The sequence below is a fragment of the Leopardus geoffroyi genome, chromosome C1, assembly GCF_018350155.1.
Source record: "Leopardus geoffroyi isolate Oge1 chromosome C1, O.geoffroyi_Oge1_pat1.0, whole genome shotgun sequence".
In the NCBI taxonomy this organism is placed as follows: Eukaryota; Metazoa; Chordata; class Mammalia; order Carnivora; family Felidae; genus Leopardus; species Leopardus geoffroyi.
This window is the reverse complement of record NC_059328.1, coordinates 211,130,269-211,150,640: the sequence shown is the minus strand read 5'-3', so window position 1 is coordinate 211,150,640 and position 20,372 is coordinate 211,130,269. Positions and strand designations below refer to the sequence as shown.

The 20,372-nt window shown below is 41.2% G+C and overlaps 1 protein-coding gene across 3 annotated transcripts in view; it reads right to left on the bottom strand.

Annotated features, from left to right (window-relative positions):
- DAW1 (dynein assembly factor with WD repeats 1) overlaps positions 1-20,372 on the bottom strand; it is a 65,294-nt gene that overhangs the window by 5,004 nt on the left and 39,918 nt on the right. For 2 of the 3 annotated variants that reach the window (XM_045481569.1, XM_045481571.1), the window contains exons 11-13: positions 15,332-15,408; positions 12,919-13,081; positions 12,344-12,563 (exon numbers count right to left, since the gene is read on the bottom strand). In XM_045481569.1, coding sequence (XP_045337525.1) covers positions 12,529-12,563; positions 12,919-13,081; positions 15,332-15,408 — 275 coding nt within the window. In that variant the 3' untranslated portion in view covers positions 12,344-12,528. Of the gene's footprint in view, positions 1-12,343; positions 12,564-12,918; positions 13,082-15,331; positions 15,409-20,372 lie in introns of those variants that run through there. The other variant, XM_045481570.1, reaches the window with a different exon arrangement.

The following is a 20,372-nucleotide window of genomic DNA, read 5'->3' as shown; positions in this document are numbered from 1 at the left end:
AAAAAAAAAAGAATAACATAACTTGGGGCGCCTGGGTGGCGCAGTCGGTTAAGCGTCCGACTTCAGCCGGGTCACGATCTCGCGGTCCGTGGGTTCGAGCCCCGCGTCGGGCTCTGGGCTGATGGCTCAGAGCCTGGAGCCTGTTTCCGATTCTGTGTCTCCCTCTCTCTGACCCTCCCCCGTTCATGGTCTGTCTCTCTCTGTCCCAAAAAATAAATAAACGTTGAAAAAAAAAATTAAAAAAAAAAAATAACATAACTTAAAATTATAAAATAGACATGCACAAAGGGAATTTGGGATGAAGATCTTTCCTACCTTGGAGGGGTAAGGATGGGTGGGGGGGATCAAAGAAGAGGTCAAGGAAAAAATGATATCTGGGGTCAAGTGTAAAGCATGGGGTGGGGGGTTGTCCAGCTGGAGATACAAGAAAATGAGTTTTAGGGTAGATAGGTGCCCCCCACCAAATTCGTATGTTGAAAATTAACCCCCAGTGTGATAGCATTAGGAGGTGGGGCTTTGGGGAGCTAACTAGGTCGTGAAGGTAAAACTCACATGAATGGGATTATATGCCCTCATGGAATCCCAGAGAGCTCCCTTGCGTCATCACCATGCGAGGACACAGCAAGAAAATGGCCATCTATCAACCAAGAAGCAGGCTCTCACCAAACACTGCATCCGCTGGTGCCTTGATCTTGGATCTTCCAGCCTCTAAAACTGTGAGAAACAAATTTCTGGTGTTTATAAGCCACAGCCCCCCAAGTCTGTGACATTATTTTGTAATAGCCAAGTGGACTAAAACAGGTAACAGTAAAATCACAGAGGGAGGAAGGTCTGGCATGTATCTGAGACCTGATGAGTGGTCTAGTTATCTACTGTATTAGTCAGCTCAGGCCACCGTAACAAAACACCACAAACTGGATGGCTTAAGCCACAGAAATGTGTTTCTCACAGTTCTGGAGCCTGGAAGTCAAAGATCAAGCTTTTGACAGGTTTGGCTTCTCCTTGAGCTTCTCTCCTTGACTTGGCCATCTTGCTTTGTCTTCATTTGTCTTTTCTCTGTGCGTGTGCATCCCCAGTGTCTCCTTGCGTGTACAAATTTCCCCTTTAGACACCAGTCAGATTGGATTTGGGACCATCTTAAAGACCTTAACATAATCACCTCTTTAAAGGCCTTATCTCTAGATATAATTACACTCTGATTACATTCTGAAGTGGATTAGGATTTCAACATAAGAATTTTGGAAAGATACAATTTATCCCATAACATCTTGGATATCAGGGAGCAAGAAAGATTAGGGCAGAAATGTAGGTTAGGACCAGTTCCCTGATACCTTAGAACATAAGAACGGGAGATTTGAGCCTCTTCTTTAAACAGTGAACTGTATGAACACCTGACATGACATCACTTCATTAGACTGTTCAAAACTGAAGGTGAAACTTGCTAACATGATTCATGTACTAATTATCTATATAGGTTATAATGTATATTTTGCAGGAACTGACTTCCCTCCAAAGAGACTTGTTCCCAGATATATATGTTCATACTCTTCTATTTTTATCCTCCTTCTCAAACCAAGTCTAAAAGACCCTTGGGATATTTAAAAGACTGTCTGAAACAAAATGTTTACTTTCCACCAATGCTTAAAAAGTTTTTGTGATTAATACTTGTAAGCATTAGCTCAAATGCTTAAGAAAGCAGCTGATGCTATTCTAAATATAGGCCACCTGCTTTTCCCAAGGGAGTCAGTAAACTCTGAGTGGCTAGAGAGAAACACATTTAGGAAGGGAGGGTTCTGGCATTCAGAAAGGCAGAGAAGCACCCACAAGGGCAGTTCATGCAAGATCGTCATCGTCCCCATCACCCAAGTCAACACCGATTGCAACCCTGAGATGGCGCATTCTTAATGGAGTAACGCAAGGTCAAGGACACTTCTTACCTGCCAGCTATCCCACAGCCTTTGAGTTGGTTTTTCCTTGTGTGTATTATCTCATTTCAGTCTATTATTATATTCCTACTTTATAGATGAGGAAACAAACCCAAGAAGGTCAAATGACTTACGCATAATAATAAAATGATGAGGTGAGCCCTGTCTCATTCCAGAGGGCACACTCTGTGGCACACACCGTGTTAAGTGCGAGTTCTCTGCCAATGATCAAGGTCAAGATACCATCAGCCATTTTTGGAAGCCTGCCGTCTGCCCTCTGCAAGAGGAGGGCACCAAGCCACAATAATGGGCGTGGGCCGTGATCAAGGATCCATCTGAGAACAAACACGGACATAAAATCTCTCACCTTGCACGTATACAGCAATACAGTGGGGTGACCCACACGAAATTACTTTTCGCAGATCAACATTTGTCAACATTGGCAACTGCGCATGACTCAACCTAGCTGATTATTCATGGTAATAACCCAAGAGTTAATAACTGTAACAGTTACTCTACCCCCTGTCGGAGATTTTCTGACCTAGAAAATAATTGCGCGTGTCCCTTTGCCTCAGGCACACCTGGGAAACAAGTCTTCTCCCGCCTGGGGAAAAACACCCAGTGTCATCTCCCCCTGCGGGAGTGTATATTCCTCTGGGAAAACGGGAAAACCACTTCTACCTGGAGCCGAAATTCAGCCATTCCTCCTTGAACTGCTATTTCCATAATTAAAGATGAGAATGAGTCCAATACTAGCCACTGGCAAAGTGTTTAGGATGCAGAAAAACACTACAACTAGGAAACACATCACAGAAGATTCAAAGGGGATTATTGCATGTTGGGCATTGAGTCCAAACCCGACACGGTGCCTGTCACACGCCGGAGGTGACGACGGGAGGGTGTGCTCACTCTCACTGAAGGGGCACTGGCTCCTTTGATCGACCGGTGTGAGTAATTAAAATCCAAATCTGGGGGCATTTGTCAACTCCTCCGACACATGCAAATCACTGACATTTTAATAGGCACATGAGAGCATCCTGGGGACTATTTGCACCTTTAAGATATTTCTGAGAAGTGTTTGATAAATCCCCTCTAATTTCCCTAATAAGAACATCTCCTCGAGCACTAAGAGGAGGGTTTCAGGAAGAATTTTGAAATTCCACTTAATTAATGGCATTTGCACCTTCTTCCTCTTCAACCGTGATTTCCGTGGCTGTGCAGGCTGGACAAGGCTTTACCTAAAACACAGCTTTGCAAAAGGGGAAACATATAGAAACTCTGGGCTGATTCAGAGCTCTAGAGACAACGTGTGTGTTAAGCTGAACCGAAATTTTATTCACATACCTGAATCCGTGAGAACTCATGAGAGATGAGCCCTCAAGATATCCCTTCCTTATTAATTTCCTAGGAGAAGGTGAATTAGAAGTCTTTGTCTAGAAGTCTTTGACAGGCCCCAAACCATCATGAATTAATAAGAAAATTCGCCTTGAATGTGCAAATTCTTCCTCAACTCTTAAATCCTTTAAATCCAAATCATTGAAGCAGCATCTACAAATAATATTAGCTGCCCCATTAACTGAATGTTTACAATGTATCAGTCTCATTATGTCTCTATTAACTTAATTTATTTAACGCTCACAAACTTGCCCATACTATTGTTAGTCCTCTCTTAAAGATGAGAAAACTGAGCTAAGGGGTGTTTGAATTCTCAAAGTCCCACATCTAAGAAGTGGTTGAACCTGGTATTGAGACAGGAATTCTGATTCCTGAATTCATGTTTTTAATTACCAAAATGCTGTCCTTCATAAGAAACTGGCTGTCACAGCAGCCATCCTTCACCAAATAACGAATATAGTATGACAGTTTGAGGGCAACAAAGCATTCCCATTTATTCCAGGAAATAGCCACCACAGGGGGAAAAAAAAGAACCCTTTGCCCATAACATTGAGCAATCCTTTTGGAATGGCCCCAAGCTATTTGTGTGCCCCCTTGAAACCAACTAAGGACTGCCTAAGGTACCTGAAGACCAATTAGGAAGCTACCAGTTTGCATTCCCACCCAAAAGCGCAAAGGTGTTCCCAAAGCGCCCATCCTAATAGAACACTCGTCAGAGACTCGGTGTTTCATGTTTTTACTCCAGGAAACTGACTCTCCGTTGAACAGTTAAACTCCCGCTGGAAGGAAAGTCACAGCACCTGGCTCTCCCTCCCACAAGTTTTATGAATAAGCAGCCGTTGTTAATTTAGTCTCAGACTTACTCTTGTCCTTCATAGCCCAACACAAACCAACTTGACCCTTTTGATTTATGGCCATGTTAACAAACTGAAGTTCAAAGTATTCACAATTCTTAGACTCTCACCCAGTGAAATTACAGTAAACTTTATTAAAACATAAAAGGAATCGGTTACACTCTGATCAGGTATTACCATTAAAAGACATAAATGAATGTTGGAGTCCTTGACAGATTGATTGTGTTTTAAAATGATTAATAGAGGGGCCTATAGGGAAAAAAAAAAAGAACTGTCTCCCATTCACCTTACTGGTCTAAGTCCTCATAGAAAAATATCTCTACACTGCATCAAGATGTGTCGTTTGCCCCAGAGACACCAAGATGGCCCTAAGTGTAAACCACACCAAAATCTGAGCATGGTTATATATCCCCACATAACCCTGATCTTTAAAGGACAGAGAATAAAAAGTTTACTCTCTTTACTCTCCATTTATAGCTATTAGAAGCAACAATTTATCTGCCAAAAGATAAACACTGCCACCTGCTGAGATAAGAGAATAAAGGCAGGCAATCTTATGCACTTTCAAAACAGCAACATTTTCTACTTTATCATTAGTGAGAAGGAACATTAATTACTTCGTTAAGATCTCACAGTCCCAAGAAAATAGTAGCAAAGGCAACTTTGTTCAGAGAGATGCATCCAACATTTCCCAGAAGGTAGAATGAGTAGCAGTTCTGGTCTTCATTGTATTTACAGCTTCCAGACAACTTTTCTGAGATTTCCACCTCTTGCATTCTCATAAACTCGTTTGTCAGATCTAGTAATGAAACTGAAATTCCAAACTCAAGAGGAAATTTAGGAGTAGAGAGAAACTGATGGTTTTACCTTAATGCGCAGAATTTAAGGACCCCTGTGACACACACACACACACACACACACACACACACTTTATCATTTCCTCTCCATGTTTTAAGCCAATATCTTTCTGAGGATTTCTTATAAAAACCAGAGTATTTCAGAGGAAAGGAGAAAAAGGTGGAGGTGGCTAGTAAAAAGGAGTAGAAGACTCAAAGCTATAAAAACCCCCTGGTGGAATCTTCCAGATGTTACAATGAATAGAGGCCTGTAAAATTCCACCCTGTTCACCCTAAAAGAACAGGGCAATCCTAAAAGTAACATTCCCAAACACAGACTGCTCTCATATAACCAAACCAAAGTCAGAAAGTATCAAACCACGAATTGTCATAAGAAGACATTTTGAAGGCTTCTGGATCTTGTAACTTCCAAAGCATAAAAACCAACTGAATTCTCTCTTTCTGGGCCAGATTATATGCAATAATAAGAAAGCGTTTTTCCCATCATGATTCAATCATTTCATCCTTCAGGTTTTATTTCAAAGTATACTTCTCCACAATATACTTTTATTTCTAAAAAAAAAAAAAAAATGAAATTCCCGAAATTTCATAGCCTTTTCACCAAAAAACTAATCAAGTTCTTTGCACCTAGTGTCTCAGAGACAATAAGTAATTGTTGAAAGATATAATCCAGCTATGACTATGTCTAAAGAATTAATACCCATGTCCTTACTGAGTATGTCTTTTTCTTCATGAGGTCAATGTGTGAATTTCCTTTAAACAATATGCCTCTGACAGGCAAAACAAACAAACAAAAAAACAAAAAAACAAAAAAAACCACCCAAGTATACCATGCTGTGAAAACCAAGAAAATTAACAACTTAACCACTTGCAAAAGACTGTGGACCTAGATTGAACATTTGATATACTTTTATTGAGGTGAAATTCATATAACATAAAATGAACCATTTTAATGTGAACAATTCACCCTAAAATAAAACTCTGCTCCTGTAAACCAGGTGCTGTCCATTTCTCCTTACCCCCGATCTGTGGCAAAACCACCAATCTACATTCTGTTTTTATGGATTTACCTATTCTGGATATAGCAAATAAATGGGATTACCCAATATATGATCTTTTGTATCTGGATTCTCTTACTTACAGCATAATGTGTTCAACAGAGGTTTACCTACATTGTAGCGTATATCAATACTTCATTTTTATGGCTGAATAATATTGCATTGTATAGATATACCACAACGTGTTTATCCATACACCCGTCGGTAAGACAGTTAAGCGGTTGTGAATAGTACTGCCATGAATATGAGGGTACATTATATTTAAGTACCATTTTTCATTTTGGGGGGGTAGGGAGCATATATACCTAGGAGTGCAATTGTTAGGTCATATGGTAATTTTATGTTTAGTCTTTTGAGGAATCTCAATATTGATGTTTAAATCATGAAAAATAACAACATAAAAGATGGCGCTTGCCAAAAGCAGAGGTGAATCAAGTCACAACCAACCATAATTGAATCTAGTTGGGCTCAGGGATCTCACCAGAATGAGTACAGCTGTGGAGAGGACACTTTTCTGTGCTAGAATCTTTACTCCCTTTAACCATATAGGTGCACCTGGGCCATATTTAAGAATGATAAACTCATTCCAATATAAGGGAAAGGAAAGAAATATATGTGAATCATAACCTGTCACTGGCTTATTGTGTTAGTAAGTCAAAAATCAGTACTTTGGATATCACAGACTGCATTTAAAAATGAGGTCCTTTGTGGGGCACCCGGGTGGCTCTGTCAGTTAAGCGTCCAACTTCAGCTCAGCTCATAATCTCAGTCTGTGAGTTCGAGCCCCGCATCGGGCTCTGTGCTGACAGCTCAGAGCCTGGAGCCTGCTTCAGATTCTGTGTCTCCCTCTCTCTGCCCCTCCCCACTCACGCTCTGTCTCTCTCACTCTCAAGAATAAAAAACATTAAAAAAAAAAAAAAAAGAATCTGAGCCCTTGCTCTTTTCTACTTCCAAAAGCTTTTATTCTTAATTTTCATCTGGTATCTGTAATGTTTGGGATAAACATTTCTATTCTGTTACAATATGATTGCTAGGAGAAATGTGAATTTAGGATTCCCAGGCCACAGGAAATTGGGACCCTGCTACTAAATAACGGAACGCCTAATAAAGGTCCAAACTCAAACTTGTATTAATTGGAAAAAAGAACCAGGCTTCATCATGTTTATTTTTAAGAAGTTATTCAGGGGGTGCATGGGTGGCTCAGTAGCTTCAGCGTCTGACTCTTGACTTTGGCTCAGGTCATGATCTCAGTTCGTGAGTTCAAGCCCCACATTGGGCTCTGTGCTGACAGTGCAGAGGCTGCTTGGGACTCTCTCTCTCTCTCTCTCTGCCCCTCCTCTGCTCTCTCTCTCTCAAAATAAATAAATAAACATTTAAAAAATGAAAAGTTATTCAGAGGATTCAAAGGAAATCCAAACAATTTTTAAAAACTACATGCTAGGGGCGCCTGGGTGGCTCAGTCAGTTGAGCGTCCGACTTCGGCTCAGGTCACGATCTCGCAGTCCGTGAGTTTGAGCCCCGCGTCGGGCTCTGTGCTGACAGCTCAGAGCCTGGAGTCTGCTTCCGATTCTGTGTCTCCCTCTCTCTCTCTGCCCCTCCCCTGTTCATGCTCTGTCTCTCTCTGTCTCAAAAATAAATAAACGTTAAAAAAAAAATTTTTTTTAAATAAAAAGTGCATGCTAGTATGTGAAACACACACTAACCATGTTGGAAAAACTCAGGCAACACACCATTATTTGAGGCCTGTCTTGGCCATATATAGATACACACACACACACACACACACACACATATACACATATATATGTGCATATATAATAATAAATGTATATATGTACATATATATGTATATATACGTCTGTGTGTGTGTGTGTGTGTGTGTGTGTGTGTGTATACATTATAGCCTTTTTAGGCTGTGAATTCATGTCTGGCTACTCCCTGGCCAAATGATCTTGGGCAAGCCACCCTCCCTCTCCTAAATTATGTGTTATCAATTCTAAATTTGGGCTCCAATAATTCCTACTTCATTCCTCTTTATCGAATGAACTGAGTTATGTAAAAGTCTTGTAAACTGTAAAACCTATAAATATTTGGAGGATTATTTTTCTGTTCATTTTAGAAAGCAATCATCGGATAGAGCAAAAGGAAGCCAAGATAATTAACGAGAAGATTGTCTCAGTTTCTAGTACAGAGGTAATGAGATTACATATTACAGATAAAAATGGCACTGAGACTGGCTAGCTAAAATTGTTTTTTTTTTAATTGAGGCAAGTGTTTATGATATGGTGGGCAGATAGAGAAAATAAGAGAAAAAAGGCAAGATGGTTCCGTCAGTGGCAGGAATAGAACTGCTAAGATGTTAGGGCAAATGAAAATCATAGAAAGGGAAGTAAGTTCTCTTTCTGGAGTTGATGAGATTAAAAAGATGGCAAGACACCTAAACCAAGAAAACATGTCAGGCATCTAGCAACAAGGAAGGATACACAGGACAAGTCAACAATAGGAAACAAAAGGGAAAGCCCTCACACCCTGGGTCCTTGGGTCCTCTTGCCACTAAATAACCAATTTGGGGGGGGGGGGTGCACCTGAGTGGCTCAGTCAGGTAAGCATCTGACTTCAGCTCAGGGCATGATCTCACGGATCAAGGGTTCAAGCCCCGCCTCCAGCTCTGTGCTGACAGCTCACAGCCTGGAGCCTACTTCAGATTCTGTGTCTCCCTCTCTCTCTCTCTGCCCCTCCCACACTTATGCTCTGTCTGTCTGTCTGTCTCTCTCTCAAAAATAAATAAACATTAAAATTAAAAAACATTTTTTAAATGTTTTTTTATTTATTTTTGACAGAGAGAGACAGAGAGACAGAGAGACAGAGACAGAGAGACAGAGCATGAGCAGGGGAGGGGCAGAGAGAGAGGGGGACACAGAATCGGAAGTAGCCTCCAGCCCCGTGCTGTCAGCACAGAGCCCAACGTGGGGCTCGAACTCACAGACTGTGAGATCATGACCTGAGCCAAAGTCGGACCCTCAACTGACTGAGCCACACAGGCGCCCCCCCCTTTTTTTAATTTTTTTAAATGTTTATTTATTTATTTTTGACAGAGAACATTAAAAATTTTTTAAACAACCAACTTTGGAAATGACTTTGTTTTAATTGTGCATTTTGCTACTTGCCACCAAAATCATCCGAATCAAGATAACCGTGAAGTTGAACAAAAAAATGAAATAATCTTGGTAAGATAACTAAAAAGATTATAGAAATTTTGAGCCAGTTTTTACAATTCTTTGTGTTTGAGAAGGAACATGTCTTTAATTATAGTAATTGCTTTTTCTTGTCATTACAAATTCCCCCCCTTTGGAGACCCACCAAGGTAAATTGTTTGAAGAATAACCACAGCTGTGGGGAGACAGGAGCTAAGCCACTTGTAATTTGAAAGATTATGGATGTGTTTTTAAATCGCTATGTAAAAGTTGGGCGTATAAAAAGCAGTGTTTAGTTCAAAAAGCATTTATTTTGTCTCTAAATCAGGCATTATGCTAAAGCATGAGCTACCGCAGTTTTAGACAGGAGTTGTTAGAAAAGAGGTTTCATTTTTATGAGAATGATTCACTTTCCTAAAATCCTATATTAAATCTGAATATATGAAGATGGGTTAGACATTAATCATTTATACTGATGATCACCTCACATCTCAGCGCTTCTGTCCAAGAGAGAAATCTTAAAAGGACAATGATCCCAGGGCTCTTAAATTTTAACTGATAAAAATTTGAGTTCTATTTCTCCCCAGGATACCTATAATACATTAAAGTGAGTTATATTTCAACTATCACTTCTGAGTAAATAATGTTATGTTCTTTCCTGAGAAATGTGCTCATGTATCAAAGATAGTTTTTTTAAGGTGACTGCTAAGTCGCTGTTTATAAGAATAATAGAAAATATTCATCATGCTTGCCAGATATTCCCAATCCTCAAAACAAGAATGATTATTATCACCATTGTCTAACTGAGGAAACTGAGGCAGCGTGGTGGGGGTAATGGTCCAACAATTCAAAGTGGAAATCAGAGTATGTATGTCCAGGCAGGGGCGCCTGGGTGGCTCGGTTGGTTGAGTGTCCAACTCTTGACTTTGGCTCAGGTCATGATCTCATGGTTGTGAGATTGAGCCCTGCATCCGGCTCCACACTGAGTGTGGAGCCTGCTTGGGATTCTGTCTCTCCCCTCTCTCTCTGCCCCTCCCCCCTCAAAATAAATAAACATTAAAAAAGAGGAAGAACATACATCCAGGCAATTTGACTCCAGACTCCACACACACTTCACTTCCTCTCTACAACACTCCAGATGAAAATTAAGTGAGTATATTATCACTTCTCTTATGATCTTCAGTGTCCAAACATTTTTTTTTAAGTAGTTTTAAAAATACTGCTGGAAGAAGTAAAACTTCCAGTTATAAAATAAGTCACAGAGATGAAAAGGACAGCGTAAGGAATATAGTAAATACGATTGTAGTAACATGTGGTGACAGCCAGTGACGACACTTCTGGAGGTGAGCACTGAGGAATGTATAGAATTGTGGAATCGCTATGTTGTTCATCTCAAAGTAACACCACATTGTATGCCAACTATACTTTGATAATAAAAAATACTACTGGAAACCTTAGTAAATATTCTATGAAGAAAGACTGACTCAACACATAAAAATTAGAGGAGCCTTTTCTGACCAAGGGCTTCCTACAGCTAAATAGGTCAGTGAGATGTAGAATGATCTCCATGACTATACAATGGCTCTCTCTATTGAATGACATAACAAAACAGTATTGCGACTTTCCCTAAAGCCATCAGAGTCAGAGGAAGAGCCAATGGCAGCTTCTTCTTCCTGGGTTCATAAGAAGTAGCTAAGTTTTGGCCCAGGTTTTTCTAATCCGAGCTCTCCTTGGCTCCACCATCTCTGAAGGTCCTGCTTCCAGCAGCTGAAGTTTTTGTTTATGTTGTTCTGCTTTTGTTTTATTTTTCTTCTTGGGTTCTGGACATCCATAGATGATCTGAGGGGTAATTCTCAGCCCAAACCTTCCCACAGATACGTCTGATACTCTTCTCCCATAAGTGTTCATTTAAGCACGGAGTATAATGGACGCGATGTCTTTGGTAGATTATCTAACTTGAGTGTGACTCACCTTCCTCATTTTCAGATCAGGACCGTCACCTTCTCGGAAACGGTTGGCTGGAGGGTTGCAGGGATGATGTCTGAGGTGGGTGGGCAGTGTCTGGCGGGCGTCACCCTCAGCCACACTGACCACTCTTGTTATTATTAAGAAAATGACTCCATGAGACTCTCATGTGTTCTCCTGCTCCGGATTCAAGCATCAGTGGTTCTAACTTGTGCTTTAACAGTAACTTTTAATATGCATTAAGGCATGTTTACATAGAAAAACCTTTTAAAAAAAAATAGCTTTCACTATTTCAGCAGTAATCAGGTTGGTGTTGGATGAATTTTCCTGGTATCCCAGTTGCTTTCCATCCAGATTTTTTAATTCATTCGTCTGAATGTCTATCCTGTTTAACATTTTTTTTGAAGAAAAACCTGCCCATATATTTTACATCCACTATGAACTCAATTCGTATTTTCTATTAAGTGATATCCATTTTGCCTTCCTTATATGCGACCTTAATTTTATCAGTGTAGGTTGGCAACTTCTTTTCTGGGGGGAGGAGGCATAGATACACTTTTGAATATGAGGGAAGATTAAGTTTCCATTCCAATTTTGCCTCTCATTCCTAGCTGCACAAAGTAAAATCACAAAATAAGTAATAAAACTTCTAGTCAATTTCCAAACATACATACATGTCCTCCTAAAAACGTGGGACTGCAAACTGGTGCAGCCACGATGCAGGATGGACTTTCCTCAAAAAATTAAAAATAGAACCATATGATTCAGTAATTCGACTTCTGGGTATTTCCTGAAGAAAATGAAAACACTAACTGCTAAGTTACTTAGTACTGTTGCTAAGACAGTAGATCTTAAAAGTTCTCATCACAAGAGACACATACATCATACATGTAGATGGATAATTCACTCACAACTGCTTCCAAAACCTTTATTCAACAGATTTTATAAGAGCTTTCAAAGGAGAATCTGAGACACACTGTGAAATCACTCTGATTTCCTTTATCACTATCATGATGCTACTAAAAATAGAAACAAAGATGCAATCACCAGTGACATTGGCCACACATTGTGGTCTCTCCTACCATTTCCATCAAATACTATGAAGACGTGATATCAGTTTATTAGTTTTAACGGCCATATCTGTGAAGCTAACGACAGCATATAGTTGACTTGCGGAAAAAGAGAAGATGTGAAACGTGAAAGTAGCTTCCTTGACAACTGCGAAGCTCTACCTTCACCTCCATCGCTAGCAAATCCGCTCATCAGCCGGCTCTCTTCTGTCAACGCCATATCCTACAGGTATTATCCTTGCTACCTAACGAAACAAGTTGCACAAAGTTATTTTTCCTTTATTTTATTCACTAACTCTCTCTTTTTACAAATTAACATCTTCTGGGTCGTTGACAATCATCAATACACTCAGTGTGTCGAGTCGTGGAGCCTTTGAGCAGCTCGGGCATTTGGGGAGCGAAAAAAAAATTTTTTTAATGATTCCTGTCAGTCACAAATTGGGCAAGTCTGTGTCCTACTCACAGGAGCGAAATTCACAGCATCTCAGAATTGGCCAAGACGAGAATGGAGCCACCCCGGGCATCCCCTCTGCTTATCCTCTCTGCCCTCCCCTCAAACGATGCCATCAAATGGAAAAACAGTGTTTCTCTTTCCCATACCTGTAATGATTATGTTGCCTTTATAGTTGAAAGCACATGAAAAGATCTCATCAGTGTGCCCCTCAAGAACCTGGAGGCACTGACCAGTCTGAGCATCCCAGATTCTCGCTGTTTTATCAGCGCTGCCCGTTAGAAGACGATTCCCTTGGGGGTTGAAAGAAATCTACAAGACAGAAAGGAAAAAGGATCACAGGTTTGTGTAATATGATTCCCGACATATTTTTCACCAGCAAAAACAGGACATTACTAAGCACCTGTCATCTTCCTAGGCCTGGCATTTATTCTTACATAGAATAGTTCCTTCCTGACGGGAAAAAATATTGCGGGGATTAATACATGATTATTATTAATACATAATAATTCTTCTAGACAGAAGAAATTAACTGGCTACACCCCGCACCACCACCACCACACACAACAACTCTAAGGATAAAGACCGAAGCTCTCTTCTAATTTGAGTATTCCCCACCTAGCCTCTTTCCAAAGTCTTTCCAGGCAAACCAAGAGAGCCCTGGTGTGGATGAGGACACAAGTCAGGCTCCTTCAAATCCAACCCCCCATGTCATCCCCGTAACCCAACTTTCTGTAAGCAAAAGCGTACAGATCCTCCTTCAACCTGGCCACAGAATGAGTGAATGTCGTGCCTATAAGCAGGGACTTTCATTCTACTGCCACTCAAAGCAAAGCACATTGCATAAACCTGTGCTTAGTGCCTCCTATGTGCCAAGTGTTGTCAAACGTATCTGAGCAGCTGTCAAAGGAAATGGTCAGTTCACTATTCCTTTGGGCACCATGCTTCTAAGCCTCTCTAAATCATCATAACACAATGATTTGGGTCACATCCTCTAGGACTAAAAATTTGATGAGGGAAAGGCTCAAGGCCATGGCCTTTTTTTTTTGTCCTTATGTCCCCAGTACAACGCCTAGCACAGTGGAAGCTATCAAAAAGCATTTGCTGAGGGGCTCCTGGGTGGCTCAGTTGGTTAAGCATTGGACTCTTGATTACGGCTCAGGTCATGATCTCACTGTTTGTAAGTTTGAGCCCACATGGGGCTACATGCTGACAATGTGGAGCCTACTTGGGATTCTCTTTCTCTCTCTCTCTCTCTCTCTCTCTCTCTCTTCCCCTCTCTCTGTTCCTCCCCCGTTTGTGCTCTCTCTCTTTCTCTCTCTCTTAAAATATATAAGCCTAAAATGCAATAATACAGAGTTTGAGAACTCTTCATATTCACACATACACAAAAACATGTGCACTTGTTGAGTAGGACACATCATGCATGTCGAGTTATTAGACCAGCCACTCAGAAACACAGTCTGGGCTCTCTTCCCAGGCTGCCTCCCACATCCACACTTCCCTCTCTCCCTTCCTGCCCATCCTCCCAGCCTATGGAGAAGATGTGCTCTGCGTGGCCTTAGAGACCAACCCTGAAAGACAGGAGCTCCTGAGCTCCGGGCCACCAGCAGCAGGTATGGGGGGAGGGGGGTGTGGGTTGGTGGGGAGCACCACAGGGACAGTTCCAGGGTCTGGGGGCAGCCTTCCAGGACCTGAAGCCATCAAAATGATACTTTAAAAGGAAGGAGCAAATCTGATCTCAGGTACAAGACCAAAGAACTGGGCTGAACTGGGTGGGAGTGGAGGGTCCCCATGTCCAGATCTTTCCAAAATTGTCACAGGACATGGCTAAACTTCAGGTCACTGATTGGAAGTCTCTGCTCTGTGAATCACGTATGGGTGAAGCTTATACAAAATCCTAAGCTACAGCTCTGAAGTTTCAAAATAGGTCATTTTAAACTCTACTAAGTATTGGGGCACCTGGGTGGCTCAGTCAGTTAAGCATCTGACTTTGGCTCAGGTCATGATCTCGCAGTCTACGGGTTCGAGCCCCGCGTCGGGCTCTCTGCTGACAGCTCAGAGCCTGGAGCCTGCTTCGGATTCTGTGTTTCCCTCTCTCTCTGCCCCTCCCCACCTCATGCTCTCTCTCGCTCAAAAATAAATAAACATTTAAAAAAATTTAAACTGTGAAGTATTAATTATTTCCCGGACACACTTTCTCAATTGCATTGAATTCACAGCACACTTGATACTTGCTGAACAACATGTTATTCTGCATAATATACATTTGTGTGTCAGTCAAGACCGAGAAAAGTACTTCACAAGTTTCTTAAATGGCTTTAATAAGTATCTTCTGCTAACTCGATCTTTTGCTGATGGCTGAGAAAAAATACTGTCTTAAACTGTCTTAAATATTTTAGGAATCATTTATTACGCTGAGTTTGAGGTCACACTTAAAAATATCATTTTTATGATTTCTAGAAAGAGTAGGATAATTGGGCAAACCCTAGTGCCAACAGACCACTATGCATTCGATTCTTTTTAACTAAAGAAACTGCTCCAGATGAGAATGCAACTCACCTTGGAAATTTCACCTTCGTGGCCTTCCAATCTGGCAATGCATTTCCTTGTGGCTGCACTGAAAACCCTTGCCGTTCCTTTTTGAAAGAGTGGAGATACATATGAATTCATGTGCAATACAGAACTTTGAACCATGTGCTTTGAATTATGTAAATATCTATCCTTCTGACATACAGGCTCTGTGTGTTTGTCTCCCTTCCTGCGGCGAGGGCCATCACCTGAAACTGTCCGTGCAAGCTGGTGCCACCGCGGGAGAAGAGGGGGAAGAGGGTGCGTCTATAGCCCTGAGCTTACTAGAAGAAACAATGGGTTCCAAGGTCGAAAAGGCGGGGAAGGAATCCAGAAAGAAGATCTTAAAGAGAAAGGGGAGAATCAAAACAAGTTTTGAGAAGTTGGGGATGAAATAAGCCACCAGACCAGCACCACACACCAAAAAGCGTGTCAGGGCACAGAAGGTTCAGGAGGCCTTCTTGAAAAGGAACAACAGCCACTACTTGCTGGGCAAAGAATAGGCATTAGGGATGCCTTTCTACAGAAAGAGCTAGTAGAATGGTTTGTTCCCAGATGTTCTCCAGTGCCCAGAAGTGCCAAGCTCCCAGTAGACACCCATTAAGTGGATACAGGATAGGTGGGTGGATGGATGGATAGATGGGTGGGTGGAAGGAAGGAAGGAAGGAAGAAAGGAAGGAAGGAAGGAAGGAAGTGGGGAGGGAGGAGGGAGAGGTATATACATTTCTTTAGAATTAAGGAGTGGAGGAGTTAAACAAGTGTAGAAGGAGAAAAACAGCAGTAGTAAAATTATCAGAAAAAAGTTAAAATTTATCTAGCCAGGTGAAGGCTGCTCTCTTACTGCAATTATAACTTTACACAGAGGCAAAATTAGTGCAATTAAAACATTAGATAGAGCGGCGCCTGGGTGGCTCAGTTGGTTAAGCGGCCGACTTTGGCTCAGGTCATGATCTCACGGTCCGTGAGTTCGAGCCCCGCGTCGGGCTCTGTGCTGACAGCTCAGAGCCTGGAGCCTGTTTCAGATTCTGTGTCTCCCTCTCTCTAACCCTCCCCCGTTCATGCTCTGTCTCTCTCTGTCTCAAAAATAAATAAACATTAAAAAAAATTAAAAAAAAACATTAGATAGAGGCAAAATTAGCAAAGATAACGAATTTTGGTTACTTAATTTTCATTCAGAGAAGAACAAAATATCTTAGTAAATTTTGTACTTGCCCTTCTGACAATGTCAACTTCAGGAAGGAGTAGATGAAAAGTGCTATTGTACAATCAATATGACTAAAAATATAAAACTTGCTACTTGGACATTCCAAAAACCTTCAAGTGACCAACGTGTTTTAAGAAGGTGTTAATGCAACAAAAGTGAATATTCTACATAGAGTCATTCTCGAGATTTCTCAGAAGCATTTTAAACCCAGGCAAGACAGAAATAATATAGTCTGAAACTATGATTTTAAAAAGACAGAAATATGAATAGGACACCAAAAAATAATTCAGTCTTGAGAACGATTCCAGTGAGGAAGAAAAAGGTGATATATACACACAGATGTAGCTGTGTAACTAACCCAGGTAACTAACCCAGTTGAATGGATCCAATTTTAAGAAGGGGGTGTGGGGCAAGAACCAGAGATTAAGTAAACAAGATATCCTAAGCATCAAGACTTCTTAGAAGGTACACAATGGGAAGAGGCTCACAAGACACACCAAAAGAGAAGAAGAAGATTTTTTTTTTTTTTTTTGAAGCAACGTCTTGTTGAACAGGGAAAGAATAGAATCACTGCTAGGGGGGCTTAACAGATGGTAGAGAAAACAAAAGGAGAAGAATTGAACGTGCAGTTCATTCTTACCCATCCCTCAGCATCCTGATCTCCAGACCTGGCTTGTTTCTGCCCCCTTAGTGCTGACAAAGTCCTAACATGCTTCCTAATCTGCCATTCTCTATAATTTAACATTCTTTATAATCTAACATTCTCTATATCCTCACATTCTATGTAAAACATATGTATGGTATTCTTCCTTGTCTCCCCCTCCACAGTACAGCTCCATGAGGGAAGGGATTCCTCTCTCTTCTGCTCATTGATCTATCCCATGCTCCTAAAACGATTCCTGGCACAAAGTAGGTACCCTCTCTACTTGTGTCGAATGGATTTTTTTGTATAAGTGAGAATGATATTTAAAATGAAAAGGGTAGATTAATTACAGTTAAGGGATGATTTTTAAAAAGCCAAGCTCTGTGATAAGATGAAAAAGTAAGTGCTTTGAAAAAGCAGAACTCTCAAATTCAGGGTGTTTATAATTCCAGAGCATAGAAAGAACTTTATGTATGATCAAAGGATCACCTTTGAAAAGTCTTAGTGAGTAAGAGAATAAGCATGCAAACGTAATTTTTAAAAAGGAGACACAGGTGGAATAAAGACTGTGTAATTAAAATGAATCACTGGCAAAACTCTACAAGTCATTATAACACAAAAGACACGCGACTGCTTAACAGTATGTTAGCCACAAGGAGCAAATGCAGGAAAACTAAGAACAAATCACGCCCCCCCCCCAAAAGCCTTCCATCTTTGCTAGAATTCCTGAAATGGCTGTTAAGAAGTTTACATGGACATGATGTACAGTCCCCTGGAGTCACGAAGGAATTGGACATGATAAAACATCATATGTGAATATCAAAGAGATGCCTTAGACACAGTGGAGGCTTATGCTTGTTGACATGGTGATGACACAATCATAGCACAGCATGATATGCATTCATGGGAGCATGACACAGACATAGTGTCCTATGTGGCCATCACAGAGACGAGGCAGACATAGTATAGCATGATGTATGCTTGTCCAAAGAGATTAAAACACACAGTGTAGCAACATATGGGGTCATCAACAGGTGGCAAGATATATTGGAGCATCATACATGGTGGTCATCATGGACATGACACACACTGTCACACTTAGCATCACACTTAGCTGTCTAGGAGATGATGCAAAATAGCATAGTGCTCCCCATGGTTATCAAGGAGATGATATAAACACAGTATAGGATATACAGCATATACCCTTACGAGGTTGTCAAAGACCTGAATAATGGCAGAGCATTATGTATGTATTGAAACATTCTGGAGTAATCGCACACCATGACACATACTTAAGATATGATCCAGAGTGTGGCATCTCATGTTTTTGTCAAGGATATGATGCAGACGTCAAGAAGCGTCATTCACCGTCTTCAGGGAGTTTATCCCTGGTATAGCATCATCCATGGCTCTCGGGAGGTGGGGAAGTCACGATGTAGCATCGTATACAGTAGGTTAAAAGGTGATACAGACAGAGTGTAGCATGATTAGCAAAGACACGATACAGGCATGTCATACTGTGTGATTTGCAAGAAGAGAAGTCTTCAGGCAGAAGACACAGACATGCTGTATGTCACACATGCTGTTATTGGGCCAAACTGCAGTCCCCACAAAACTCATATGTTGAATTTCCAACCCACTGTGCCTCAGAAGTTGACTTACTTGGAGATTGGGTCTTTTTATTTTATTTCTTTTTAATTTTTAAATGTTTGTTTATTTTTAAGAGAGAGACAGACAAAGTACGAGCCGGGGAGGGGGAGAGAGAGAGGGACACACAGAATCCGAAGCAGGCTCCAGGCTCTGAACTGTCAACACAGAGCCTGACTCGGGGCTCAAACCCACCAACTGCGAGATCGTGACCTTAGCCGAAGTCGGACGTTTAACCAACTGAGACACCCAGGTGCCCCAAGATTGGGTCTTTAAAGAAGAAATGAGATTAACATGAGGTCCTTAGAGTGTGCCCTAAGCCAATATAGCCGGTGCCCTTGTAAGAAAAAGAGATTAGGACACAGACATGTGCAAAGGGAAGACCATGTGAAGACACAGGGAGAAAACTGCCATCCGCAGGCCTCAGAAGAAACCAACGCTGTCAGCACCTTGATCTTGAACCTGTAGCTTCCAGAATTGTGAGAAGAGAAATGTCTGTCTTTTAAGCCACTCAGTCTGTGGTACTCTGTTATGGCAACCCTGGCAAACAAATACAGTTATCATAGAGGTAATGCAGTTACAGGATGCCATCACGTGGGCTGGCCACAGACAGTGCAGGGTCGCGCGCAGTGGGCAAGATGACACAGATATCTCACGGCACCATATGTGATTGTCAGGAGATTCCTTATAATAGAGCATCACAAATGACTGTTAAGAAATATGCAAACAGAGTCTATAGCTTCATTCGCTGGCCGAGACATGATGAGACACAGCATGGCTTTGTACGTGGTCGTCAAGGAGAGGACCAGAAATGGTGTAGCATCACCCTGGCTGTCAGGGAAATGATGCAAATGTGGTGTGGTGTCGTACATTATCAGGGAGAGGACACACAGTGCAGTGTTGTATGTGGTCATCAGAGGGACGATATAGACACAACTTGTGTCATATGTGGATATAATAGGCTCGCCACAGACATATTGTAATGTCACAGGTGTTGATCAGGAATACAAGACACATATATTTCAACATCACAAATAATAGACAGAAAAGTAACACAGAAATAATGCATCACCATATCCTGTTTTCCAAACGACACAGACATAGTGTGGCGTCATACATGATTATCACAGACATAATACAGAAATAGTTTAGTCGCATGGTGCAGGGTTGTTAAAGGGGTGATGTAGTAATCGTAGAGCATGACACATACTTGTACAGGGGGTTTCACATAATGTAGCATGGTTTTCTAGGATATGGTGCATATATCATGTAGCATCATGCATGGTCATCAAGGAATCTCTCCTAGTATAGACATTATACATGATTATCAAGAAAATGATATAGCTTTATATGTTGCTAGGAAGAACATGAGACAGACATAGTATAACATCATACATGTGTTTTAGGAGATAACACAGAAATAGCACAACACCTTACTTGATTGTCAGGGAGATGAGGTAATTATCAGGGTATGACACACAGTGTAGCATTATATATGGTTGCCAGGGAGATGATGCAATCAGAGTGTACCATCATTA